We start from the raw sequence: 26,133 nt of genomic DNA on the forward strand, positions 1-26,133 counted from the left end.
GCCAGGTGACAGCATCTCCCAAAGGGTGTCCTGGCTCCTCTCCATCACTTCAGCCATGGTTGCTCTGTTCCATTGTGAATGGAGTCCCTTCAAGTCCTTTGTAAGTTATTGAAGCATTTCCAGCTAGTTAACCCTCTCTGGTGCAAATGAACACTTGAGTAGTACACCCCATTTCCCTTTTGTCCCTCCCAGTCAGGCCAGGAGGCATACATGCCCCTGTGCTCACCATGCCGGGCGTCACTGCACACCATGAGCAGCTCTGGGCAAGGTTCTGCCCCAGCTCCGGATCCGGCTTATCAGGCTCTGCTCTAATAGCACGGAGCGCATCATGCTGATCCCAGCAGCTTCCCGGGCAATCAAACCCTCTTTCTTCCCCGCAAACAGCACTCGGCCAAAGGTCTGCAGAGCTGCACACCGCGGGCCGACCTGCTCAGGACCGGCTCGCAAGCCTTCTGAGTCGGAGCCAGCCAGCCTCTCGGAAGCTTTTTTTTCCTCGCCAACACCGCCAGCTCCGAGCCCGGCTTTCCGCGGGCCGGGGCCTACAGCCCCCAGGAGGCGGCGCGCCCGGCCCGCCCCCCGCTCTGAGTGGCCCCGCGGTGCGGAGCGGGGCGGGCCCGGCGCGCCCGGCGAGCGAGCGGCAGAAAGTGCCACGACTCCAGACGGGCGTGCGGCGAGCGGGGAGCGACCCGGACGGGTAGGCGGCGGCGGGGCCGGGGCGGGCGGCGTCGCACGGAGCCGCGGGGGCGCAGCCGGGGACCCCCCCCTCTGCACGCACCCCCGGCTGCCGGCGGGGTCCCCGGGGCGCGGCGGGAGGGATTCTCGCACTCCCCCGCGGCGCTGCCGGGGGACCCCGCTCCCGGCTCGGCGGCCCCCGGCCGGCTGTCAGCGCTCCGGGGGGACCCTCCCCGCGCCCCCGCGTGCTGGGGGGTCCCGCTGCGAGGGGTCCCGGCCCGCGCCCCTCCGTCCCGCCGGGGGGGTGTCCGGCCGGGATGAATGGCCCGCGGCGTGCAGGGCGGTGCGGAATGGCGACGTGTGCAGGCGGCCGGGGAGGGGCCCGCACCGCCGGATGATGGACGCGGCTACGCCGCCTCTTCCTCCCCCGACCGACCCCTCCTGCGCTCCCCGGACACCCCCGGGGCTCCGTGCCGCGGCCCCGGCTGTCCCGGCTGCATTCCTGTGCCCGCAGCCCGATGGGATCCCGTAAGCTGATTACCCGCGGTTACAGAAGGTCACGGCTATGAGATGATCGTGCCTTTTCCGTTCATCGCGCTAGAAAAAAAGACCTCGGGATGTCCCCTGTTGCAGCGGGGTGCGGGGAGAAACTTCAGAAGCCGCTGGCGATTTCGTGCTTGGGAAGAAGATGCAATCTCAGCTCGGAGCCTGGTGTCCCGGGCCGGTCGGCTGCTGGGGGAAAGCAGAGGGAGAGCACCGCTCTGCGGGCTGCACGGAGCCCGGCTCGCTGCCCTGCGACCCCACGCACCTCTGCACCTCCTGACTCCGGCGGGAGGTGCTGCTGCGATGCCACGGCCAAGCACAGCCCTTGGGTCGCAGCGCTGGAGCTGCAGGGAGCATCTTTCCCTGTCTGCTGCACTCTCCTAAGGCAGGGCAGCCAACGCGTTCTCCTTTGGCTGCGTGGGGAAATGAGATCTCTGTGGCTCCTGTGTGACCTACTGAGCTCTGTGTGTGGGATGTCGGAGCTGGGCACTGCTCTGTGCTTACATCCAGCAGGGCCGAGTGTTCCCAGCTCTGCTTCCATGGACTCATGCTCGGGGCAAGCAGGAGTGGCTGTGTGAGGAGGGTTTCCTGGGCTGTTGTCTGAGATTTGGGGAAGTTTGGCTAACGAGCAAAAGGCACGCTGAAGAGTTAAAATGTGGATTCATATGGGTTTACGGAATGTGAGCTCTGTTTTTTGGACGTGGAAGGCTGATTGTGTCTGTGCACCACGGTGTGGGCAGTGGGCTGTAAAGGGCCCTTGCAGGAGAAAACGGTGTGCCTCTCTCATCTGCACTGTGTGTAAGGACAGGTATAGGGGACTGCTGTGGGCACAGCCGGTGGGATGGCCCAAGTGCAGAATGGGGCTGCCAGGACCTGCGTCATCTTGGGTGTGAGGTTTTGGCCAGGCTCTGGAAAGGTGTTCTGGTGCCAGACTGGGGTTTGCACTGTTTCTTCTTTTTCCCTCCTTGGCTTCACGCAGCTGCTTTTGGACATGGTGACAGCAGCTGGTGGGGTTGGGTGGTGGTTGCCAGGAGTTGGCAGTGAGCCTTCCCTAAGCTGGAGTACCAAATTTGCTCTAAATGTGTATATGTTATAGTGTGGGGTTCAGGAGGATTTATTCTTACCAACATAGGTCACTTTGTTCCATCTTCTGACAGCTGATGGATGCTTTGGTGTAACTCTAAAACCAGCATTAGATCATGGATATGTGTTCTTCAGCCTTACTTTCTATTTTCTGTGGGGAAGTCCTCCCTTTTCCCCAGCAGGTTGGAACATGTTGCTCAGAGAAGCTGTGGTACCCCATTCCTGGTGACGTTCAAGGTCAGGTTGGATGGGACCCTGGGTAACCTGAGCTGGTGGGAAGCAGTCTTTCCTGTGGCAGAGGATTGGAACTGGATGATTTTCAAGGTCTCCTACTACCTGTGCTATTCTATGAGGCCGCCCATCTTGGTGGTGAAGATCCCAAGGCACTCTCCCTGCAGCAGAGACAGTAGCACACTGGGGCATGGTCTGTTATCCGCTCAGGCAGTGCTTGTTCTGTGCAGGGTGGCTGGGTGCAGCTGGCATGCAAAGCCTCCCATTCACTTCAGACAGGGCTGTGAGTTCCCTGCTCCAGCTGTTGGAAAGGAAGAGCCTCCCAGGTCTCTGCCTTCAGGCGCTGAGGTTTTGCAGAGATGCTGATCTCCTTAGTTTTATTAGTCTTTTTGCCTCCTCCCCCCCAGCACCTCCTTCCCTCCCTCCTCCTCAACCCACAACCCCTTATACAGAGGAAATTCGATAATGTTTACAGTTAAGTGTGGGGATGGGAACTCCTGATAGCTGGGGGCTTTCTGCATTTTTCTGATTATATTTTGAGACAGGATGACCAGAAACCACATCTTGGCACATCCTGGAAAGCACTCCTTTGCAGATGAATGGCCCAGTTCAGCATCCCAGTCAGGGTTAATGAGCCAGCTCAGGGCCATGTGGAGGTTGGTTGTGCCCTGATAGGAGGAACCTGAGTGGGACAAGGAGTTTGGGACAAGGTTTGATTAGGAATTGAGCAGAGTGGAGATGGCAGCACCTTGTAGTGGCTGTTCTCTGCTTGCCCAGTCTCAGCATCCAATGCTGCTCGTTGTGTCTGAGTGGACAAACTGAGCCCCTCTTGCCTGCCAGCTCTAGCAGAGGTGGAAGGAGAAGTGCCACATCCAGTGCTCCTTCCACAAGTCCCACTCACTTCTTCCTGCTGGCGTCTGTTGGGGAGATGAGATAATTTATGACTGTGACTCTTTTTTTTTTTTTTTTTTTTTTTTTTTAGCATGAACTTCTGACTTTTATTGCTATTTGCATTTCAAGGAAATGGTTGGGACTTGGTTCTCTACATGGCGTACGTGCACACAGCCTCGGTGCTGGGTTTTCTCCCTAAGAGCAGCGATCTGGCAGAATGTGATCACGGCACATCCATGCTGCAAGAGCTGTTGCAGAATGGTTGTTTCTGCATTTGGAAGCAAATAAGGAAAGCTGCCCTGCACATGCTTTCATCCTGTTTGTTAGAAGTGCCACAGGTATTGCTCTACAGTCATGCTAAAGCCATCCCAGTGGGCGTGCAACAAGCGGTTGCTAGTGTCTGTGATTGCATCCCTCCTCTTTCCAACTTTTTTGTTCTACTGGAGATTGCTACCAGTGAAATTAGTTGTAGCAGTATAACTGGATCACTGTGAATAGGCAACATAGTGGAAGAGCACAAGTGTAATGATGTGCAGCTTGGTAGCCCTCCCCAGATGTGTGTGAATCATGAGCGTTTGTCTTCTCGGTGCACGGTGGTATTTGGAAACACAAATGATTCTTTTAATTCCCTTGCAGAAGTGATTGCGTTTTTTTGGTTTTCCCCTCACTGTTGCTCTGATGTCTTGCAGGCACAGAAGAATAAGGCAGGATGGATGTGTACGACCCTCAGACGCTGGGTGTTGTGGTCTTTGGAGGCTTTATGGTGATATCAGCCATTGGGATCTTCTTGGTGTCCACCTTCTCAATGAAGGAGACTTCTTATGAAGAAGCCTTGGCAAAGCAACGTAAGGAGCTTGAGAAAACCAACCAGCACAAAACAGAGAAAAAGAAGAAGGAGAAACCTGTTGAGAAAAAAGGAAAAGCAAAGAAAAAGGAAGAAAAACCTAATGGAAAGATACCGGAGCAGCAAGTTACTCAGGAAGTGACTGACTCTTCCAAGGATGTGGTTCTTGAGCCTGCTGTGGTGCCAGAGCCTGTGACAGTTGAGTCTCCGATCCCAGCGGTGTCAGTGCCCCCCCAGGAAAAGGAGAAACCTGCTCCGTCTCCTAAGGAAAAGAGGAAGAAAGAGAAGAAGGTGGCAAAGGTAGAACCTGCTCCTAGCCCAGCACTGGCGTCTCCTCCTGCCAGTGTTCCCAAAGGCTCTCCTGTCTTGGAGGTGACCCCTAAGGAGGTGCCTGTTGTGGCTGTGCCACCAGTCGGCACGCAGCAAAGTGCTCCGGTTGTCAGCTCCATCCCCATTAAAAAGCCTGAGGCTCTTCCAACTCATGAGGAGCAGAAGCATGATGGGCCTGTCAAGAAGAAGGCAGGATCCAAGAAGAAGGCTGAACCAGGTAGGGCCAAATTCCTGTGTGTGTATTCCCACTGAGTAAGCAAACACAGCATCTTAGTACTGCTAAAACAGAGCTGTCCTGTTCTGAGATTTTTAATTTTTTTTCTTCCCAGTTGGTAACAGGGTGACTGGTAAAATGGCTGCATCTGGTGAGATGGACTGTGTGTGTTGAAGTTGGTTAGGAGGAACTTGTTCTGTACTGCCATTCTCTCTAAGAGAAGGAGAATTGAAGTTAACAACTTACTGATTTATTTTCACTCTGTAATGTGTTGCCTCTTGCTTTTGGGCGTCCTGCATGTTGGTGCTTATCTCCTTGGCTCAGCACACAGGCATTAGCAACCTATAGGTTCCTCTAGGATTCACTGTTGTATTGGGGATCTCTTAGCAGTTCTGTATACCAGGAACGAATAGGAGCTCCAGGTACTTCTGGGAGAAGAGCAGCTGCCAGGGTGCTGGTCAGCAGGGTGGAAAACAAGGATAAGGAGCTCCCATACTCACTGGGGTATTAATAGTTCTGTAGCTGGATTGCTGCCAGTCTTTGCACCAATTTGAAGAGGTTTGGTTTGGTTTGCTTTTTTTTTTTTTTTTTTTGATTTTGTTACTTTTTGGGTAAATGATTCTTGCGGCTGAGGCAATGTGAATGGGAGATGAGCTCTTATCACTTGTTTACTTAGGCAGTTTTTGGGTTGCACTGAACATCTGTACCTTTGGGTGTGAAGTACGGGTCCTGCATGTCTTAAAAGCCAGGTCTGATGTCTTAGACGCTCTGTAGGGTTTTCCAAAAGAGAGCTCTTGTCAGTGTCCGTACCACGACATTGTTTATAGCTGGACCAAAGCATCATGGACAGCCTTTTGGTGCTGCTGTGGTCTCCCACTTTATTGGAGGCAGAAGCAACAAATTATCCTGTTGCAAATAAAAAACTGAAATGTTCGAAGGCATGTCCTCGGCACTGAAACAGATGCCAAACCTGACAAAGGGGGATTGAGGTATTTTTCTCTTATGTGTTTTTTTTTTCAGCCTCCTGCATTGCAGGAAAGCTTGTTTACAAGTGGTTGATGTGTACTTGGATCCCAGGTCATGAGCTTTGATAGTAGGAGCTGCTCCCCTTGACACACGTGAGGGTACCTGATGTGGTAGTGCTGAATGAGCTCTGTTCCTGGGGATCCAGGCAATGAATGATTTGTGTCTGCAGTGCCACGTGTCTCCTTGGGTTTAAGAAGTGGCTCAAACCTTGCTGTGCTTCCCCATAGCAGCTCTGCCAGGGCAGTGCTGTTTGAAGGCGAGGCGTGAGGTTTCCACCTCAAAATCAATCGGTTATCAGCTCGACATGGTGTAGACTTCTCTTTGCAGAGCAGAGCTGGGCTGAAGCAGGCTGCTGTGCTGTGCCGTGGTTTGGCAGGTTGCCCCAGGCCCGTTTGCCAGCTGTGAGGTGGTGTTTGTGCAAAGATTGCTTGTGCAGTGCTGGCCGGAGATGGGTGACGTTTTGCTGATGGGTTCCTCCACCCAACAGAACTGGGTTGAGGGAGGTGATGTGCTGTCCTGCATCCATACTATTACCTGTGTGAGTGAAATGTGAGCCTGGCTCCTGAGCAATGCAGTGTTTTGCCCCTTCTTAAATGTGTTTTCCATGAGGTGGCTGCTGGGCCCAGTTGGGCCCTGTAGTAGAACCAAAACCGGACAGCCTGGCAGAGGCCCCTGTGTCCCCAACAGGGGTTGTGCTGGAGCGGGGGGCCTTGATGCCCACTTGTTGCCCAACTCCCAAGCTCATACTTCGTGTTAGCAGAGCAGTAGGGAATTCTAGAATCTCGAAGTGGTTGAGGTCATGAGTCACTTCTGGACTGCACACGTGGGGCTGGTTGCTAATTTGAAACATCAGTTTTGGGGTTGAAACTTGCTGAGGGATTTGGATGCTCTGCCAACATCCTGAAGTGGTCTCAGTTCCGTCTTTTTTCTCCCTAGCACCTGCTGACTCGGATGGACCCCTCTACCTGCCTTACAAGACGCTGGTGTCCACCATCAGCAGCATGGCATTCAGTGAGGGGGAGGCTCAGCAGCTCATCGAAATCCTGACAGAGAGAGCAGGCATCGTGCAGGACACCTGGCACACGGTAGGGCTGTGGGCATCTCATGGCCACCCACTGCTGTTGCTTCTGCCTCTGTTGAGCCTCAGCAGGGGGAGCTCCAAGTCTTTGGGTGGGCTGGGTGTCCTACTGACCCCATGGTTCAGTTCTGGAGGCTGGAGCTTTGTTGGAAGTCCTGTGTGAAGCACTTTGGGTGGCTTCTGCCTGTGGAGCAAGACAGTGGGTTTGGAGATATGATGTCCCCACTCATGTGCCACCTCACTCTTGCAGGCTACACAGAAGGGTGACCCAGTTGCTGTTCTGAAGCGCCAGCTGGAAGAGAAGGAGAAGCAGCTCACTGCTGAGCAGGAGGATGCAGCTGCTGCCAGAAACAAACTGCGGGAGTTGAACAAGGTAAGCAATGTGCGGTCTGCCCAGCGTCACGGTGGCTCACCCCACTTTGACAAAGCATCCGGGCCGTGATGTCCTCTTAGTCCCCACATCTCATCCCTTTGAGATGGCCTCAGTCTTTGTCCATTTGCCTCTACCTTGCTGCCAGCAGGACTAGGTGGCAGCAGGTGGGTAAGGAAAGGGCAAAGCCATCCAGCACAATTGTGTCACTGTCCCACACAGCCCATACAACCTAGCCCAGCAGCCCAGCCGCCCAGCTGTAGTTATAGAATCACAGAATTGCTTGGGTTGGAGGGGACCTTAAAGATAGTCTAGTCGCAACCCCCTGCTGCGGGCAGGGTTGCCAACCGCTGGATTGAGCACTAATTCTGTCTCTGCAAGGAGTGGTGGGTGCTCTTGTTGTTTTTTTTTTTTATTTTATTCCTGCTTTGTGCCCAAATTTTGTCTGATGAGCAGGAGAAAAAATCCATGCTGTTTTACTGCTTCCTCACAGCTGGCCCACTGTGGAACAACAGTGGCATCCAGTGGCCACAGAGCCCAAAAAAAGATGCGGGTAGAAATGTAAGTGCTGAATGACTTAGCTTGCTGCCTTGGTGTAGGGAGCGCTGGAATGACTGAACTTCTGCATCTTCTGAGTTAGGTGGCCAAGTTTTGTGTTCCCTTGTAAGGAGGAAACTGGAGCCCTGAGGGCTAAGCAGGCGGCTTTTCTCCATGCAGGAACTGGCAGCTGAGAGGACCAAGGCGGCAGCCAGTGAAAGCAAGCTGAAGGAACAACTGGTCACCCGCGAGCGGGAGATCACTGCTGTTCAGGCACGGATGCAGGCAAGCTACCAGGACCACGTTAATGAAACACAGCAGCTCCAGGGAAAGGTAGGCTACAGGATGTCCTCTTCTTGCTGCCTAATGACTTTTCTGGGGTTCATGGAGATGCAGAGTGGTACAAGGAGAGATCTGAGGCTTGAGGAGGTGGGAGTGAGTCTCTGATGCTCAGTTCTTCAGTGTGGGCTTTACTGAACTGTGTTGCTCAAGGGGGAGTGAGTGTATGGGAGCATCTTAATGAGACGTCATGTTCTGGGGGCTGTTGGTGTCTGTAGACTGATGAAGTGCGAAGCTCCGTGGCACATCCTTCGTGTGTATGTCCCAGGCTGAACTGGGATGTTGCATGCACTCCACAAAGCAGCATAACCTCTGTTGGGCTCCTCTAGATTCGGGCCCTGCAGGAGCAGCTGGAGAATGGCCCCAACACACAGCTCGCTCGCCTGCAGCAGGAGAACTCCATCCTGAGGGATGCACTCAACCAGGCCACCAGCCAGACAGAGAGCAAGTAAGCCCATGGCTGGGGTGGGGGCAGAGGCTAAGACTGCCTTTGGGCAGTAGGGATTAGCTCTCCTTTGGGCTTGGCCTTTCTCACTTACTGAAGGGACCTCCCCCTGCAAAGCCTATTGCTGGCTGGAGGTAGGGGTGGGAGTGAGGAAGTGTTTGCAAATGGCTTCTGGGGTCGGGCAGGGGAAATGAAGATGTCTTTCCCATGCTGTGGCTTGCGATATTGTGGGAGGACAGGGGAAACCCCCTCTGCTGTGAGCCCAGGGCTACCTGTGCTGCAGGCAGCGGGAGAGAGAAGGGAGCAGGAGGCGCTGGGGCCCTTCCCTGCTTAGGTGAGCTCATACTTCCTGACCCAAGAAGAAATTCAGCTGGCTCTTTGAAATGAGTGATGATGCAGGGAGCCGAGACGTGCCTGATGCCTGTAGAACAAATATGAGCTAGATAGAAGAATTTCACACTCCTTTTTATAGAAAATTTGAAATAGCTGGTGATTAACAGCAGTAAAATAATTACAGACTGGACTCCAGATGCTTAGAGAACTTCCTCTTGTGTCTGGGAACACAGATCCTCATGTCTTCTACTTCATAAGAAAGGAATGTCTCTTGTGATTGAAATACAGCTTTTAAAAAGTGATTTGTCAACTTTCCACCCCCTCCCTGAAGGACCAGGCGGGCCCTAGAGATAGGAAAATGCAACCACTAAAATGCTTCGAGTCCTATATCAGGCCCACAAGCAATTGTATGCCTCTGTAAGTAACACCAAGGATACTTGACTGTCCTGCAGGCTAAGAGAACCCTGCTTTTTCCAGGCAAAATGCTGAGCTGGCCAAGTTACGGCAAGAATGCAACAAGCTGATGAAAGAACTGTCTGAAAAATCGGAGGTGCTACAACAAGAGGAGCAGCAGAAAAAGAGCTGGGAGATCAAAGCAGCAGCGTCAGAGAAGCAGATTGAGCAGCTACAGGTCAGGCAGGCACTGCCAGCCTGCTCCACCAGCTTGGGCTTGGTGCCCTGCAGGAGGGTCTGTGCTAGCTGCAGCTCCAGCCTGGGGTGGGGGACAGCTGGCTTGAGCTAACCAGGAGTGTGGGGCTTTGCCAAATGTTTTCCCTCTGATCTTGTCTGGGTTGCTTAATCTCCATGTGTTTCTGGTCATTCTCTCTGCAAACTGTAGAGGGTTGGACAGAGAGAGAGGATTTGCTGCGAGAGCCAAGTCCTGCAGTGTTCTGGGTTTGTGACCTTAGGAGGTCTTTTTTTTTTCCCAGTGGAAATGGGCAGCCTCTTTGAGCAAAGCGTCATATACAGACAGCTCTTCCCCTGTGCCAGCCTTCAAAAGGGAAAGTGCTCATGTCAGACATTGACTTCTCACCCCCCTTTCTGCAGGAAGGATGATTGTGAGGGACACTGGCTGTAAGAAACTGAAGTCAGCTGTTGGGGGATGAGGCTGTGTGCATGCTGCTGCCGATGTGCAGACATGCTCTGTGCCCATGTGCACGCACACACCTTACCCTACTCAGTAAAATTGTCTCTTTCCAGGTTGGTTAGGGGCTAAGTGGCTCAGATATCATTAAGAGTAACTGAATTGCGTGGGATGTGGGGGCATCAAAGGAGCTTGTGGAGAGATGACTATTCACAGCTGGAAAGCAAACTGCTTTGCAGATCTCTTAATAGTCTTCCCTGTGTTAGTTTGTCACATGCATTGTGGCTTTCTTGTAGCATAACCAGCAAAGCCCAGGCAGCATGAGACTTAGTTAAAACCATTCTTCTCACACATCTGTGGGGCTGACGTGAAGGTGTTGGAGAAACTCAGACTATATATACTGCTGGGTGTACCTGGTGTTGACTGGGCAGGGAGCAACTGGCCTAGTGTCCTGGTCCCTGCAGGACCAGACATGGGCAGGCACCACCTCCTGGTGGTGGCTGGAACTTTGGAGGCAGCAGGGAGAGGAGCACCTGGGAGAAGGAGGGCTTTTTCTGCAGCAGTGTTCTTTCCCCTTCTGTAGAAACCCCCTGAGATGTGATGGGAAAACTGCTGGCTCGCACCAGCTTGTGTCTGTGCTTATGCAGATGAGAGAGCGAGGGAGTGAACCCACAACTCTGTTTTCAGGCCTGTTAATGCTAGCACAGGAGATAGAACTGTGGCTTTTTTGTTGTCACCAGGGTGTGGCTGGGTTGTTTGTTTCTTTGGGTGTTCAAAGGCCACCTCCCAAGCACAGACTTGGAGCAGGCTGTGGTTGGAGTGTGTTGCCAGCATGCAGGGGGAAGCATCTTCTGGCAGGGCAGTGCTTGTGTTGGGGCTTGGCTAAGCCAGGATCTGGGAGCAGTGTACGCACTCAGTATCCTACCTCTTCATTTTCTGCACGCCTGAGGGTGCAGTCCTCCTTTCAGTGGGCCATTTTTGAGCCCCTGTTGCTTTTGCAGTCAAGCAACAGAGACAGTAAGGAGCCTGGTTGGTGATGAAAGCATGGTACTGGTGTGAGGGCAGAAGCTGCCTTAAAGCACCAACTTCTAGGCATGCTTTTAGGAGAACTTCTCAAAGGCTGTCAGCTTGTTGCATGCCTTTATACTGGTCTCATAAGCCATCATACTAACTGCAAGGCTTCAAAGCCAGTTATGTGTTTAAGTGCCTATGGTGATGGGGAGAATATGCTTTCCAGTGCTGCCTGGAGTTCTTAGCTGAGGACATGGTGTTAAATCCTCAGAGCAGTTCTGGAAGCACATGAGCTCTGGGCTGCTGCTTGCCTTTTCCTGTCCTCTCCACACAAAGCATTGCAGTGGTGTGATGTGCGGAGCTGCTGATTTTTAGCACGTGCCTCATGCTCCTCTTTCTGCCTTCCCCCTCCAAGCACACATTTTGGCCTCTCCTCTGCTGCTTTCTAAGATGGAAAAAAAGTCTTCTCTGGCCCAAACCACGTAAAAAATTCCACTGTCTGTGGAAACACGTGGCTGGATGTCTGAGTCTCTCTGACGGCAGTGTCAGACCTCTATATGCTGGGCTGAGGCATCAGCTGCCTGCATGGCATCTGCTTTCTGGGAGCTAAAAATGTTGAGGATGACCTCCTTGGTGTAAGGAGCTCCTGTGATATCCTGTGTGCTGCTGGCAGGACATTCTCCTCATCTCCCCGCTGCACGGCAGCAGCTGTGAGTGTGGTCAGTAAATAGAGCAGTGCAGTGCCTGCCAGAGTAAACCTGCATCAGAGAAGTTCAGAGACATCAGTGTGTACTGCCAAGCATGGGGTGTTTGGGCTCTGAGCATCTACTGGGGCTTTGCAGAGGGGAGGCTTCCTGCAATGCAGTGTGTAACAATGCTTTTGGGTTGGGTATTAGGAAACATTTCTTCTCGGAAGAGTGGCGAGGCAGTGGCACAGGCTGCCTAGGGAGGTGGTGGAATCAACGTCCCTGAGGGGGCTCAAGAACCATGGAGATGTGGCACTGAGTCACGTGGATAGTGGTGAGGATGGGTTGATGGTTGGACATGATGATCTTATCTTTTTCAATCTTAATGACTCTATGCTTCTATGACCAGGGCTTTCAGAAGGTTTTCAGCACTCAGCTTCCTTGCAGACTGGGGTGGAAGTTAGCATGATGGCCAGGTTGCCTGGTACACTCTTTAAAGCCTTCTTTTTCTGCCATGCAGGCTACACACAGAGAAATGGAGGTGACACTGCAGAAGAGATTGGATGAAGTAAGCGATGAGCTTCGCAAAACCCAGAGCAGCTACAGGAGCCTAGTAGCAGATGCAGAAAAGGCCAAAGGGCAGCAGCAGAGCATTGCTGGTGAGGAAACAGCACAGGGATAGCTGTGGGGCAGCTGGAAAACAAAGCAGACTGAGCTTTTGGGGCTGAGTGTTGGATGGGACTGTTGAGGGCAGGATGGGTAGACCTGGGGATGAGTTTGGCTTTCTAGCATCAATACAAGCAAGACAAGGGGCTGGTACATGGCTGGTGGTGCAGAAAGAGGCTGTGATCCTCTCCTGGGTTGCCACTGCAGTGCCTCTGTCCTGTGTCAGCTTGTGCTGTCTCAAATCCCTTCCTGCCTATTCTGTGCCCCTGGAAAGCATCTGTGGCCAAGGCTTCTTTGGCCAAGGGTTGTTGCTAGGGCAGGGCAGGTTGGGGAGTCTCTAAGTTTGTTGCACCTACCTTAGTGTATTTCTCTCCCCTTCCTCTGGCAGAACTGCAGGCCAAGCTGCTGAGCTCTGAAACAGAGGTCAAAAGCAAATTGCTGGAGCTGGACAGCTTGAAGGGGAAACTGCAGGATGCCAGTTCAGAGAACACGAGGCTTCTGGAGAGAATCAAATCCATCGAAGCTCTGCTGGAAGCAGGCCAGATGAGGGAGGCAGAAAAAGACAGAGACCTGCAGGTCCTGTGCATTTTTAATTTGGGTGAGAGGAGAAAAGGGGGTTGCATTGCTTTGTGACAGATGTGGAAGGGATCTGCCTGTGCCCAGCTGGCAGTGGGTGGTTCAGCTCTTAGCACCAGGCCCAACCAGGTGTTCTTGCACTGTGATATCAGTATCTGTGTTATCTCTGCTAACGGATCTCCCCTGGGGTGCCACTGAAATGGCTGATCTGCATCACTTGACTAGGGAAGATAATGAAAGTGATTTCTCTGTTTCTAGGCAGCCAATGAAGCAGAAATGAAGCAGCTGCAGCTAAGGTATGTCTGGGTGCTCTCTAGCATACGCATACTGATTCTTCTTCCAACTTGCTGTCTCTGCATCCCAGACTTTGCCCAGTGCTGAGCTGCATGGATGAGTACTTCCTGCTCTCCCTGTTAGACAGCCTAGGGGGACTGTGAAGCCAGAAAGATGAGGTGAATCCTGGTCAGTGCAGCTGTTTAAGGTATTAATTGGTTCCAGTGCTGGCCTGCTGACCCCAAATAACAGCCAATCCATTCTGAAGTGACAATTTAATTGCTGTCTGGCACGTGAAGGCTAACTGTTCATGTACAACTGGCTGGGGAAGTTGTTGGGGCTGAAAGTGGATGAGGACCTGCAATGTTTCTTATTAAAGCCTGTGCTCAAAGCTGGGCTATCCAGATCAAGGATTTGTGGGCTAATTCAGGTGAGTTTGGGATGTCTTCAGGGATGGAGGTTCACCACCTCTCTGGGTCCCTGTTCTTCTGTTTTTGACATCTACTTGCATCAGAGAAAAAAGATTTCATAGCATCTGATTGGAGTTTCCCACACCACAAGTTGTGGCTGCTGCCTCTCACCCATGTGCTGGGCACCTCCGAGAAGGGTCAGGCTCTGTCTGTGGCAGAAGGAATTCTAAGATGCCCTTGCTGCGAGCAAGCACCCAGAGTTCCCCTAAAGGAGGGCACCTGATCAATCTGAGGTCCTGGGACCCCAAGATATTTGAGTGATTTGTGTCAGGGACTTAAATCTCTCTTGTTCTGCTCATCTGCCTTTCGGGGCAGATGATGGGCCTGAGGGTGTAGAGGGAAGCTGCAGGCTGTGAGATGTCTAGCTGGTGGTGCTGATTTGTGGTTACTGGAGATAGTAGGATGATGCCTTCAGAATGTAGAGCCATGGGCTATCTCAGCCTAATGAGCCCTGAATGGAAGCGTGCTGGGTGTAGTTCCAGTTGTATGATCCAGAGCTTGTGGCCTTTGGCTCAAGTTGTTGTCTTGTTCTAGATGTGCAGCCAGACGACTACTCATTTATTATTGCTGTTAAGAAAACTAGATCCCACTCCAGCATTGCCATGGTCTTTCATTTCCTGGTTTTAATCCCAGCAAGTGCAGTCTGCTCCCTTTATCTCTCCATCCAAGTTCAGCTTCCCACTGCTTGTAAATCCAAGAGCAGATCCCAAATAGGGCTGTGGTCCCATACTCAGAGCTCACTGCTTGGGGTGGAAGACGGAGGTGGAAGCTCACTCCTGCATTATGCCATTCATCATACCATTCCAGGCTCCAGGAGAAAACGGATCAGCTCTTGTGCTTGGAAAGGGAAGCAGAAGAGCTGCGAGAGGCGATGGAGCAACAGAAGACAAAAAACAATGTATGTGGAATGAACTGGGCTAAACATTTGCTGCTCAGATTCTTTTTTCTATAAAACCCAAATCTTTGGGGTCAGAATGTTAGCAGTTTCTCTCTGGGCAGCACGGGCTCTTTCAGCCCCAGGGAGCACTGGGTATCACTTTATCTGCCAGAGATCGGGAGGGCCCTGGCAGGGTGCATGACTCAAGTGCTTAAGCTGATGGGCTGTGTGGTTGGAGGTGTCCCTCCTCTGTCCTCCTGGGCTCAGGACCTATTAAGCAGAGAGATGCTGTCCAGCAGGGTCAGGCAGTTCCTCATTGCCTCTCTGCTCCTTTTCCCTCTACTGCAAGGCTGCATGAGTTATTTGGAGGCAACACTGCAGCCTTCCGCTAGCCTTGTGTCTCCTTCAGGCAGCTCCGGCAGCTGCTTTTGGAGCTCATCTCTATCCTGCTCTCTTCTGTTCCTGCAGGAAGATTTGAGCGTGGTGCTTTGGGCAGCTGCAGGGATGGAGGATAAGGGAGTGCATCTGGGTGGTGGGATGGGGGATCCTCGGCAAAAGTGGCAGGCTGCCCATTTTCCTGAACGGAGGCTTTGAAATCCTCCGCAGTGCCAACAAGCAGCTTGGCGGCCTTCAGCGTGGTGTGTGGCAATAAGCCTTGTGTGTGTGGTCTCGGCAGGACCTTCGTGAGAAGAACTGGAAAGCAGTGGAAGCGTTGACCACGATGGAGAAGGCTTGCGAGGAAAAGCTACTTGCTGCTACAAAAGCAAAGGTGAGCCTGGTATTTCTCTTCAGTAGTGGTATCAGTGTTGTAGGGGAAGCGTTCAGCTTCCCCAGAGCCACCAGTTGTTTGCTCTGTGCTGCCTGCATTGTCTTAGTAGCAGTGCTGGTTTAACTTTATTGCCAGCTTCCCCAGGTCTTGTCTTGAGGCCTGTGTATCCACTACAGATTGCCAGTGGGGAGTCAGGTTTGTGGATGGAGGGGGAGGGATATTTTAGTGATCTCAGACGCTGTGTTCTCTGCTTGCTGGTTTTCCCGTGCCAGCTTATCTGTTTAGGCGCAGAAAAGCAAGGCTGGTGCTGCCAGCCTCGTCCACAAGCACCCGAGTCCTCCACCCCATGCCAGTGTGTCCTCTTGCAGGAGGAGTTGGCCCATCAGCTTGATGCGCTCCAGACACGAACCAAAGAGACTCTGCTCTCTGCGCTCCCAGAAGTCACTGTGTCACAGCAGGTGGGCTCCTACTATTCCAGCCCCCTTACAGAGCCTCTGCCATATAGGAACGACAGGCATCTAAACGTTTTTTTTTCTTTTCCCCTCCTTGTCCTGTTTTTCAAACTCAGGATTATGAGGCATGGCTACAGGAGTTTAAGGAGAAGGCTGTGGATGTGCTAAAGCAACACGCAACTACAACACAGCCTGTGGTAAGTGAGGGGGCTGGGAAGTAGAGGAGCAAGGAGCATGTAAGTTGCTTTTTTCTTTTCCTCATTTCTCTTTCTCCATCTCCCTTCTCAGGATTTAGCACTTAAACTGAAAGAGGCAGAGGAAGCGCAGAGCACTTTACAAGCAGAATGCGAGCAGTACAGAGCTATCCTTGCAGAGACAGTAAGTTACAGCTCCTTGTAATGTGTTGGCCTTCTGCTAGAAATACAGCTCAGTTTCCCAGATCATGGGCTGCTGGTAGGCTTTGCACAGTATATTGCAGGGGCTGCCATGAAGATGATTATTCTCCACTGAGACAGGGGAAGAGTATAAGCCTGAATTTTATCCATTCTAATCAAGTTGGAAGTCTTCCTGGATGTTGCTTGAGGCACAGTGGCATGTGCAAGGGCCCTATTAAGCAAAGTGGTTGAGGCAGCTTGGGAATTGGGTGCCCCCAGCCCCACCTGGGGCACCTGGTTTTGTTGCTGATGCATTGGCCCAAATTGCAATGGCTCAAATCTTTTGAGAAGAGATGGATGTTCCATGGCACCCAGCCCTGGTGACTGCCATGGCGCTCCATTTGGGAGGGCTGCAGGAGGCCTGGGCTCAGCTGTGGCTTTTCCAATAGGAAGGAATGCTGCGAAACCTGCAGAAGAGTGTGGAGGAGGAAGAGCAGGTGTGGAAAGCAAAGCTCACTGTCTCTGAAGAGGAACTCCAAAAGGTGTGTGCTTTGGGACATCTGAGTGTGTTGTTTGTGGAGCAGAGGGGCTGTTGGCTGCAGATTGGATGGTGACCCTATCTGTTCCTGCCAGCTTTGGCAGGAAAATGAGACCTTTTTCTTCTACCTCTTGTCACAAAATTAACAGACAGAAACTCACTTAAAACCTTCTTACTCCCACCTTCCTGCCCACTGTGTACTGGAGGAATGGGTTGCAGCTCTCTGGTACAGGCATGATCACTGGGAAACTGCATTACTGCTTCAGTAATCTCAGTTCTGAAACTTGGAAGTCAGACTCAGCCCTCCTGGTGGGTGCTGGCTTGGCTGAGGCAGGGCACGTGCCGTGTTCTCGGACTCCTATTTTCAGGGACTTGGCTTGCTCTTTGTATCTAGGTTGAGCTTGGCTTTGGTTGAAGTTTCAGAAAGAAGCTGAGGTCCAAGCCACGTATTGTGAATAGTTTTTGGTCCAGCTGTCTGTCTAGCTTTGGGTACCTCTCTCACTGGCTACAAAGCCAGCTGGCTGCTGCTGTAGAGCCAGTGCTCTCCAACTGTCTGGGGGAAAGCATGTGTCCTGAACTCCTGTGACTTAGCTAGGGTCTGGGAGGGCTTGGCTGTCACGCTTTTTCTGCAAATCTGACTTCAGTTATCTCTGACTTCAGTATCCTCTTGATTGCAGAACTGAAATAAAACTACTTCCCATAGTCCGGTTGCTCCCCATCCTGTGGGTTCTTAAGGGGCTGCAGAGAAGTGGGAGAGCTCTTGTACAGGAGATCTTTAATTCCACTGCTGGCTGTCTGACACTGAGGGCTGCAGCTGTGCTGCATGAGGATGACGTGGCTGCTGGTGTGTGTGTGTTGGGATGGACGTGGCAGCTGGGGCAGGCCCTGAGCAGCTCTGCCTCTCTGTGGAGAACAGGGGAATTCTTCTGTTCAAAGAATTCAGCAACCATGCAATTCTTTTCTCAAAAATAAATCTGGGAATGCCTTCTACTGATTATTTTTTCTTTCTCTTGGCTTAGTCACAACTCCAGTTGAAATCCCTTGAAGACATGATAGAGAAGTTGAAAACAGAGCTGCAGAGCACTGACCAGGTAAGGTTTTTGGCTTTCTGTGTTCCTGGCACAGACACTGGGCAGATGGGTGCTGTGCTTGGGCTGAATGGGAACCCATCTCCTGACCTACCCTGGGGAAGGTGGGCTGCAGCATGGGATGGGTCCGGGGTGTTTGGCACCTCAACCCCCTCTGCATTCTTCCCTTTTAATCCAGCTAAAGGAATACATCTCTCTCCTGGAAGCGCAACTGGAAAATCACTTGCAGACAGCCAGCTCCGAACGCCAAAACTACACAAAAGAAGTTGAAGGTGTAAGTGTGGCAGATGTTACTTTAAATGTTGCTTCTTCTAAGTTGGACTAACCACCCCTCCACTTTTTGGGGATTTGAGGAGTGCCTCGGGGATTTGCAGGTTTGCAAATCAGGAGGAAGTAGCTGGAGACGTTTGCTCCAGTCTGGGTTGTGGGTATCTGGTGTTGGGATAAGTTGGCAGGCTGATGGAGATCTATATGGAGATGCCCACTGCACCTTAGTACCCCGTGGGATTTCAGGTGAGGCAGTGCTGTCCCACAGCTGCCTCTTTGAGCAGCCACTAGCAAGTGATGCTGTCACTGCTTCTCTGAAATGGTGTTGAATTCTAATAATGCCTCCCTGGGCTGCAGAACTCCAACGTGAAGTATATATGCATGTTTGCCTTTTTACCTCTCTGAGGGCACCAGGACGATGGGGCTGGGAGATCAGAGGGCAGCAAAATGTGATGGGGAGTGGCCAGAACAGCACTTCTGTATTGTGAGGTGGGCCACAGCCTCTCAGAGGTGTGACTAGAGATAAAAGCCCAAACCCTAATGCTCTTCCTCACCTCTGCTTCCTGTTTCTTTTCACCAGCTGAGACAGCTCTTATTGGAGTCCCAAGAGCAGCTGGAGGCAGCAAAGACAGAAACACAGAAGCAGAGCAAGGAGCTGGCCCTGGTAAGGGGTGATGTACCACTGGGACTCATCTGCCTGCATGCAGGACTGCTGCCTGGCCTCGGGGCAGCTCACAAACTACAACCTGGGGTTCATCTGCTTGCTGGTGCCCTGCTCCTGCAGGTTTAGAGACAGGAGGAAGGCACAGCCATCACATGGGCACACATGGTGCTCCCAGCCTTCCCCACAGTGGAGACTGATTACCCCTCACAAACACTTGAAGTAGGGCTTTGGGTGCTGCCCTGGGGCCCTAGGTGGGATGAATTAGTTTGCGTATGCCACGTGCATAGGGGTTGCTTAGAGGACTAAAAGATGGGGCTGAGTTTCTGCAGGTGAGTGGGGGAGCGGCCTGGGATAAAGGGCCAGGAGAGCCAGCAGACCTGCCAAAAACATGAGGGCTTTTGTTTTTTAAATCATTACTTTGGTTGTGAGACAGCAGTTGCTGCTTTGCATTTTAATTTTAGAAATGCTTCATTGTTTGGAGGCTACTATCATCTGACTCACTGAACAAATTGGTGCAGCCTTTGCTCTTTGGGGAGCTTGGTGCTGGATGGTCATTAGCTTTAATCTCATTATCTGGGCAGGTGGCTGTAAGCACTGAACATGCTTGTGTGCCTTTCCTTTCTTCTGTACAAGGTTTGTTTGTTAGTCCGAACATTCATCTTTCAAACTGCCCATGTTAGATGCAGAACCTGAGGTGGTTTTCCCAACATCTCAGCTTGTGTGCAAGCAGAAGGGCTGACAGAACTGATCTGCGGTCCGTGTGGATCTTGTCACAGGACAGTGTAACTGAGGCAAGCTTGCTGGTCCTTCCTCCAGGTCAGGCAGCAACTGAGTGAGATGAAGAGCCACGTGCAGGATGGAGAAGTAGCGGGGTCACAAGCTGATCTGGGCAATCCCACGCCCTTTGAGGTTAGGGTGGTGAGAGTGCTGCCCACAGGGTCACTGACCCTTAACTGTGTCCCTTGTCCTGTCCCCCTGTCTCTAACTGCATGGAAAACTGCACGTGGCTTTGCTGTTGTCTCCTGTCCTGTGTGTATGGGGTCTGACAATGGAGGCTGTGGGAAGCTGGGCCTCGCTCCCTTTGGCCACATGTTGAAGGTCTTCTTTGAAGCAAGACAGGCTACAGAAGAGGACGTCCTGACACGCTGCATGGGAACCCTTTCCAGCAGGAGGCTGGGGATTAGGATTATAGGCCCTGTGTAGGAACAGAGGCTCTGCAAATCTTGCTGGAGCCAGGCTGAAGGCATTATCCACGGCTGTTCCCTTGCAGGCTAACACCTCTTGCTGGCAGCAGTGGCTGCCTCATGCTGGGCTCTGTCTCTCTCCTTTAATCCTGTTAACTGTGGAACCTTCTCTCGGGCACTGCTCTGGCACACACGAGGACCTGCCACATACATCGTCCCATGTTGTGCTGCTCAAAAGCAAGCAAACTTTGGCAGTGCCCAGGCTCCCCATGGCCATCCTCCCAGCTTCTTCACCCACTGCCCTTCTGTGCCCTGGGGAAAGCTCCAGGCTTTATTTCTTTGGTACGACCCAGCTCCCCATTGGCTCATCATTCTCATCAGCTCTCCCTTTGTTTTGTTTTCTGCGGGTTTCTCCCCTCTCAACACAGTTGAAAATGCAGCTGGAGCAGAATGAGGCACTGATGGAGAAGGAGCAAGAGCTAAGGCACAAGCTGGTGCGGGAGTTGGAGGAGGTGGGTTCTGGGCCAGGAGGGTTGATGGCCCGGCTCTTCGTGCTCCTGGCTAGGAAGCGCTGCCCTCCCGGGGGATGCAGTGCACCCAGCCGTCTGCTGGCGGCTCCATAGCCCAACTCTACAGCAGGGCCAGGCCGTGCTGGCTGCCAGGGCAGGAGGTGCCTGCTGCTGTGCACTGGTGTTTAACGAGTGTGTCCCCCTTCCAGGCACAGAGCTCAGCGTGCAGCTTACAAGCAGAGCTGGAGAAGTTGAGACTGGCTGAAAACGCAGCAACTTCGGACACGGAGGAGGCCCAGCATCTGAAGGTGATGCACTGACTTGGTCCCTTGTGCTTGGTGCTGAGCCAGGAGGGCCAAAGCTATATCCAGGCAGAACTTGGGACATGATATATCCCCAGTGGGGATGGTGGAGCAAGGAAGATAGTTCTCAAAGGAAGATTCTCCTTGCCGCTGTGCTATCAGTGAGTTTTGATAGGGCTGAAGGACAGCACGCTATGAGTCACAGCCCCTCATTGGCCAAGGTAGGGTGATGCTCTGAGCTGACTGCCTTAGCACGTATTCAGGCTGGGCTTCCTGTAGAGTGGGAGGTCACAGAACCATAGGGTATCCCGAGTTGGAAGGGACTTGTAAGGATCACTGAGTCCGACTCCTGGCTCTGTACAGCACCACCTACATTTCAGACCCTGTGTCTGAAAGCAGTGTCTGTATGCTCTTTGAACTCTGGCAAGCACATTGCCATGACCCGTTTTGTGGTCATTGTGCTCTGTTGGGGTTTGCAGCCCATGCTGTCTCCTGGGGTTCCTGGGTCCCCTGCAAGCAGGGAGGCTGAGGCATATGGCTTCTTTTCATTCCCATCTAGGAAAGACTTGAAAAAGAAAAAAAGCTAACAAGGGACTTGGGCCAGGCAGCAACCAAACTACAGGAGCTACTGAAGGTTACCCAGGACCAACTGGCCAAAGAGAGAGAAACGGTGAAGAAGTTGAAAGAACAACTTCATGAAAAGGTACTTGTTCCCAGGACTGGGACAGATACCCCAGCTGTGGCAGTTGGCCATCCCTTCTGCACTGGTGGAGGTTGCAGGAGTGTGTCATGTGGTGGTTTAAAATGGGATGCAGTGGGAATCTTACTGCCAGAAACCATCTGGCTGGCTTCGGGCAATGCCTGTGGCTGTGGTGGGTGGTGGTCACCGTTCTCCCTGCCCACAAGGGGAGGTCTGGCCCATTTGGGAAATGCTTTGCTGCTTATCCTACAGCAAGAATAAGGTTGGGACCGAGCTGAGTAACTCACCTCTGTTCTCCTTCTCCAGGGAGAAGAGGACAGTTCAAAGGAAGGGACTTCAGTTTGATGAGTCTGTGACCTAGAATGAACCGTTCAACTTACCAAAATGCCTTACACATTCCTAAAACAAAAATATATGCTGAATTTATTGTAGATAAGATACAATACAAGCCATTAGTGACCCAAAACCTAGTTTTGAAACTTAAGGGAAAAAGAAAAAAAAAAAAGAAAAAAAAAAGGTAAACAGTGCTGGCGTACATTTGTAAGAAAATCTTCATACTGTTTTGTACAACCGTTCGTTCCCCTGGGTGCTGCTCTGGCCGGGCTGAGGCCAGGACATGACCCTCCTCGAACCCACGAATGTGTGAAAAGGGAAGGCTGTGTTTGTACATCAACTGGTGCAATTATTATTATATATATAAATATATATATTATTATTTTTTTGAGTGAAAGAAGTGTGAAAGTAAGACCCACGATGGAAGGAAGCCACTTGTTGATGGGTGGCTCTGGGCATGTATCCTTCTGTGTATTTTCTGGGTGTTGATGCAATTAAAATGACGTAGTGGAGAGAGCTGCTTCCTGCTTTATTTCTCTGGTTATTTTTCATGTTGGCAGACTGCTGGGCCTTGGGCGTGACTGAAGGATGACCCTGCTGTGGCCAGAAGTGGATCCTTTGCTCCTTGCTGTGCTGTAGCAGCTCTCCCCACTGTATTTTCTCCAGTATGTGTGAAGGAGGTGCAGAGGTGCTGAGGCCACAGGGGGATGCAGTGGGATGGCTGCTCCTGGGGACAGGTATGGAGCCTCTCCCTGCTGCTGCTGGGAGCAGCAGAGACTTCACACAGCTGAGGCTGGTGTGCATCCCAGGCACAGCCTCGTGGTCGAGACCTCAAGGCTGCAGTCAGTGGTTCGTCAGTGGAGGCTGATGATGTGCCCTGCTCTTTGTAACCCACCAGAACAGCACCCAGAATGGGACTGAGTGCCTCCCACCCCAGTACTACAGGGTTTTTGAGGTGGGGACTGTGGACTTCTGATGTGGGATGGGCTGGAGGGGAGCTGATGGCTGCAGGCTGGTGACATTGGGCCCTGTGCCCTCTGCTCCCCTTGCTTCCAGCCCTCTGAGTGCAGGAGGCTGAGTGCCTGGCTTCTACCTGGCTATACTAGGCTTCTGGAGGGATGTGCTCATTGACCCAGCCCTCACTCTGCAGTCATGATTAGCCATCAGCTTCCTCTTCTGGCTTTGGGAGGCCCTATTTACCCAGGCAGTAACAAAAAAGCAAAACCAGTAGAAACCAACCATAGGTTGGAATGAGCTGTTGAGTGGAAGGGGGTGGCCATCATCCAAATGGCAGTCAGTGGTGAGGGCCCCAAAACAGCCAGCACAGCAAAGTGATGAAACTTTTTGGTTTTTGTGTTTTGCTTTTGCAACAACCAGTTCCTTCACTGTGCTTGCTTGTGCAAAACAGCACACGCTTAATGAGTGCGCACACAGGAGCAGTGAGAAAGCTCTTTAAGTACACAGCCTGAGCAAGAAGGGTAGACAGCAGCATGCATGCTCAATGGGCTCCAGAAGCCAAAGGAGTGCAGATTTGGCGTCCTTGGCGTGAGGGATGTACGTGTACTTCAGGACATCACCCAGCTGCTGTTTGAAAGGGAGAGAACTGGAGTTGTTAAGTAAGGCAGATGATGGAAACAGGTCACTGGGTGCTGGTGTTTAAGCTTAAGTTCAGGTGCCTGGTGTGGTGCTGCTGGGATTTATGCTGTTCCAGGGAGCCATGAGAAGGGGAAAGCCAACAACCTCCTGAGAGGCCAGAGTCAACTCTCAAAGGGCCAAGCCCTCACCTCAGAGTAGTGGGATTTCATGCTGCATCCACCCCTTGAGCAGCACGGGCTTTGCAGGGCTCTATCTTCCTTCAGGCAAGCTGTATTGCTGGCTCATTACCGGGTTAGCAGGTTGTGATGCAGGGCAGGTGCGAACAGCAGCCTGAGTGCTGCAGCCAGGTGGGTCTTCAAAGCTCAATGGCTCTGCTTGTGTCACCTTTTCAAGAAGGTCTGGGTGATTTGGGAAAAGCCACGAATGAAAGGATTGGAAAATCATAAAAGGAAGCACCTTTCCAAGTTTTACAATAGCTGCAACTGTAGAAGGGCAACAACCTTGGAAGATGAAGTTTGGCTTGCTAAGTAACTCCATCCTATGATCAACAAAGCTGAATGCAAAGTAACAGCCAGCACAGGAACACAGTGGGAGAGATCAGGTTTGTACCTCAGGGTTTGCACTGAGGATCCTAAAAACTGACCAAGTGAAGCTGGGACCATACCTAACCACAACCAAAAGCACCACCTTCTGCCTCAGTCCCTTGACTGAAGCACTCTGTGCCCAAGTTCCTGACTTGAATGCTTTCACATAGTGAGAAGCACCCTCCCTGCCTCGACATCTGACTTCTGACTTCCTTCCCCTTTGTTCAGGCCATTCTCTAACCAAAAAAGGAAATCCCAGGGAGCTTCACCTGGGCTGGATTGCTCTTTGAAGTTAGCTGCAGTCCGGGGGTGTCAGTTATCAGTTGACTCCTGAATGGGAGTTCCCTTTATTTGTCAGGCAGCACCACTCCCACTGTGTCACTGGTTTTCTTATCTCAGCCTGAACTTTGGACAGACACCAAGGTACAGAAGAGCTGTTTTGTGGGGACGATTACTGCCTTGTATGGAAGAGCTGTTTTTATGGGAATGGCTACTCCCTTGTGCCAGGTTGAAAGTTGAGGAAGAAACAGGCCAGGAACACCCACTGATGCCAGTTCAGTTTCCTCTTCTGATAGGATCTCACTGTGGTGGATCGTATCAGAAGTTGACCCTTGTGGAGCACACAAGGATACCACATTAGAGCACACGGTCAATGCTTGCCTTTGATTAAATATTCAAATACACAGCACAGCCAAAAAGCACAGACACTGCATTAGGCCAGGGAGCAGCACTTCCCTGGTAGTACTCTCCTGAAAAGCAGCAGACCAAGCAGGTGTCCCTACATACCTGGCAGAAGGGGCAGCCTTTAACTTCTGGCACAGGCTAGAGGAAGCTCTCAGTTCTTACTGGAAAAGCAGCACCAAGTATCTGGCACAGGCCTCCAACAGGTCCAGAAGGAAGGGAGCAGACACCAGGGTGGATCTCATGACTGCCACAGATTGCTATGCACTCAGCTGTTGAGGTGTGTGAGGCCAAGGAGGACATCAACAGGCTGCAGAGAAATGGACATGCTTTCTCCCCCACTTCTCCTTCCAGCCTCTTTTCCCCCCACTGCAAACTGGAGAGGAATCAGTCACTGACCCAGGGGAAAGAAACCCCATTTATTTAAGCTATTCAAGTTTGGCACACACAGAACATACCACAGTAACGCACTGGAGGCTAAGGGTTTTTTTCTTTTTTTTTTCTCTACAGACATACAGGAAAAGTCTATGCAACTTCCATGTACACATTACACAAAGGAAACAGCTTTAATCAACCACTGGTGAAACATGGAAGCTTTTAAGATCTCTGTAGCTGGCACAGGAATGTTCTCTACCCCCCCCATACAAAAGGCATTTCAGGTCAGACTTTCTAGTAGGTGATATTTCCATGCATTTCTACAGAATTAAAGAAGCTAACAGACAAAAAGCCCAGATCAAGCCATATTAGTCAGGCTGATTGGTTCTACTAAGTTAAATCAATAATAATTATGGACAAATGGACCAAGTGACCAAAGACTAGGGCTGAGAACACCACTTGCAATCTTTTGCTGTTTTTCCAAGTGGTTCTTTCTCATTGTACTACCCATAACTGGAGAGCTCCGATGGAAGAATCTGCACTTGTCAAAGCCTCAGAAGCATCTGATCCGCTAGGAAGCATGTTAGTAGAAAGATGGTAGTTCTAAATTAACCTATGCCAAAGGAAAAGCAATTTTAATAGAATCGTTCAGCCTTGGAGGAGATCTCAAGATACTTCATAACCAATGTTAACCTGTAGGAACAAGCAAACCTTTAAAGACTGCTGCACTGCGAGTTTACAAGAATGATTAGGACTTTCTCCAGGAAAGCATGCCTACTTCAATCTCTATTTTAACCTCCTAATTAACCCTTATTAGTAACGCTGTGCAACCGCAAGCACTAAGAATTTAGCTCTGTTTAGGTGCCTAACTTTAACTACAGGTTTTAAGTCTTGCATTAAATGATTCAAGGGGAAAGTTTTTAGTTTTTTTTCATTTGGCAATTTGGCCAGTAGCCTCAGAAAGACTGATGATTTTGCTCATTTTAATTTAGAAAAGAACAGGAACCAGATTGTTCTCATCATTCCCCCCTTCATCCCATGATACACTGCTGAATCAGAATTTTTGGAGACCTTTAGTGTTAATTCATTGGGGATAGTACTGGGATAGACAACCAATGCAAATATTAATACACCAAGA

The 26,133-nt window shown here is 51.5% G+C and overlaps 1 protein-coding gene across 5 annotated transcripts; it reads left to right on the forward strand.

The window, feature by feature from the left end:
- The first annotated feature begins 575 nt into the window (after positions 1-575).
- On the forward strand, positions 576-24,002 carry RRBP1 (ribosome binding protein 1). 5 transcript variants are annotated; one of them, XM_031597538.2, is made up of 24 exons: positions 576-694; positions 4,110-4,811; positions 6,771-6,919; positions 7,163-7,285; positions 8,000-8,152; positions 8,488-8,606; positions 9,414-9,567; positions 12,238-12,376; positions 12,772-12,959; positions 13,218-13,255; positions 14,510-14,600; positions 15,256-15,348; positions 15,717-15,806; positions 15,917-15,997; positions 16,089-16,178; positions 16,624-16,716; positions 17,732-17,803; positions 17,979-18,074; positions 18,648-18,731; positions 19,548-19,640; positions 20,344-20,427; positions 20,634-20,732; positions 21,286-21,429; positions 21,733-24,001. In XM_031597538.2, the coding sequence occupies exons 2-24, from the start codon at positions 4,130-4,132 to the stop codon at positions 21,769-21,771; spliced, it is 2,994 nt and encodes a 997-aa protein (XP_031453398.2). In that variant the 5' UTR covers positions 576-694; positions 4,110-4,129; the 3' UTR covers positions 21,772-24,001. The 5 variants fall into 5 exon arrangements, with proteins under 5 accessions (XP_031453398.2, XP_089991010.1, XP_089991011.1 ...); XM_031597547.2 differs by lacking the exon at positions 576-694 and adding an exon at positions 3,622-3,758; XM_090134884.1 differs by lacking the exon at positions 20,344-20,427 and having other exon boundaries at positions 21,733-24,002.
- The last annotated feature ends 2,131 nt before the right edge of the window (positions 24,003-26,133 follow it).

This window comes from Phasianus colchicus, chromosome 2 (genome assembly GCF_987193195.1).
Source record: "Phasianus colchicus chromosome 2, bPhaCol1.hap1.1, whole genome shotgun sequence".
Classification (NCBI taxonomy): domain Eukaryota; kingdom Metazoa; phylum Chordata; class Aves; order Galliformes; family Phasianidae; genus Phasianus; species Phasianus colchicus.

What these genes read in the sequence shown, in the direction of transcription:
- RRBP1 (XM_031597538.2), top strand. Translation starts at nt 4,130, where the DNA reads ATGGATGTGTACGACCCTCAGACGCTGGGTGTTGTGGTCTTTGGAGGC. An exon ending in TTGCTGCTACAAAAGCAAAG is followed by an intron (nt 15,349 to 15,716) that starts GTGAGCCTGGTA and finishes GTCCTCTTGCAG; the next exon opens with GAGGAGTTGGCCCATCAGCT. An exon ending in GAGCTATCCTTGCAGAGACA is followed by an intron (nt 16,179 to 16,623) that starts GTAAGTTACAGC and finishes CTTTTCCAATAG; the next exon opens with GAAGGAATGCTGCGAAACCT.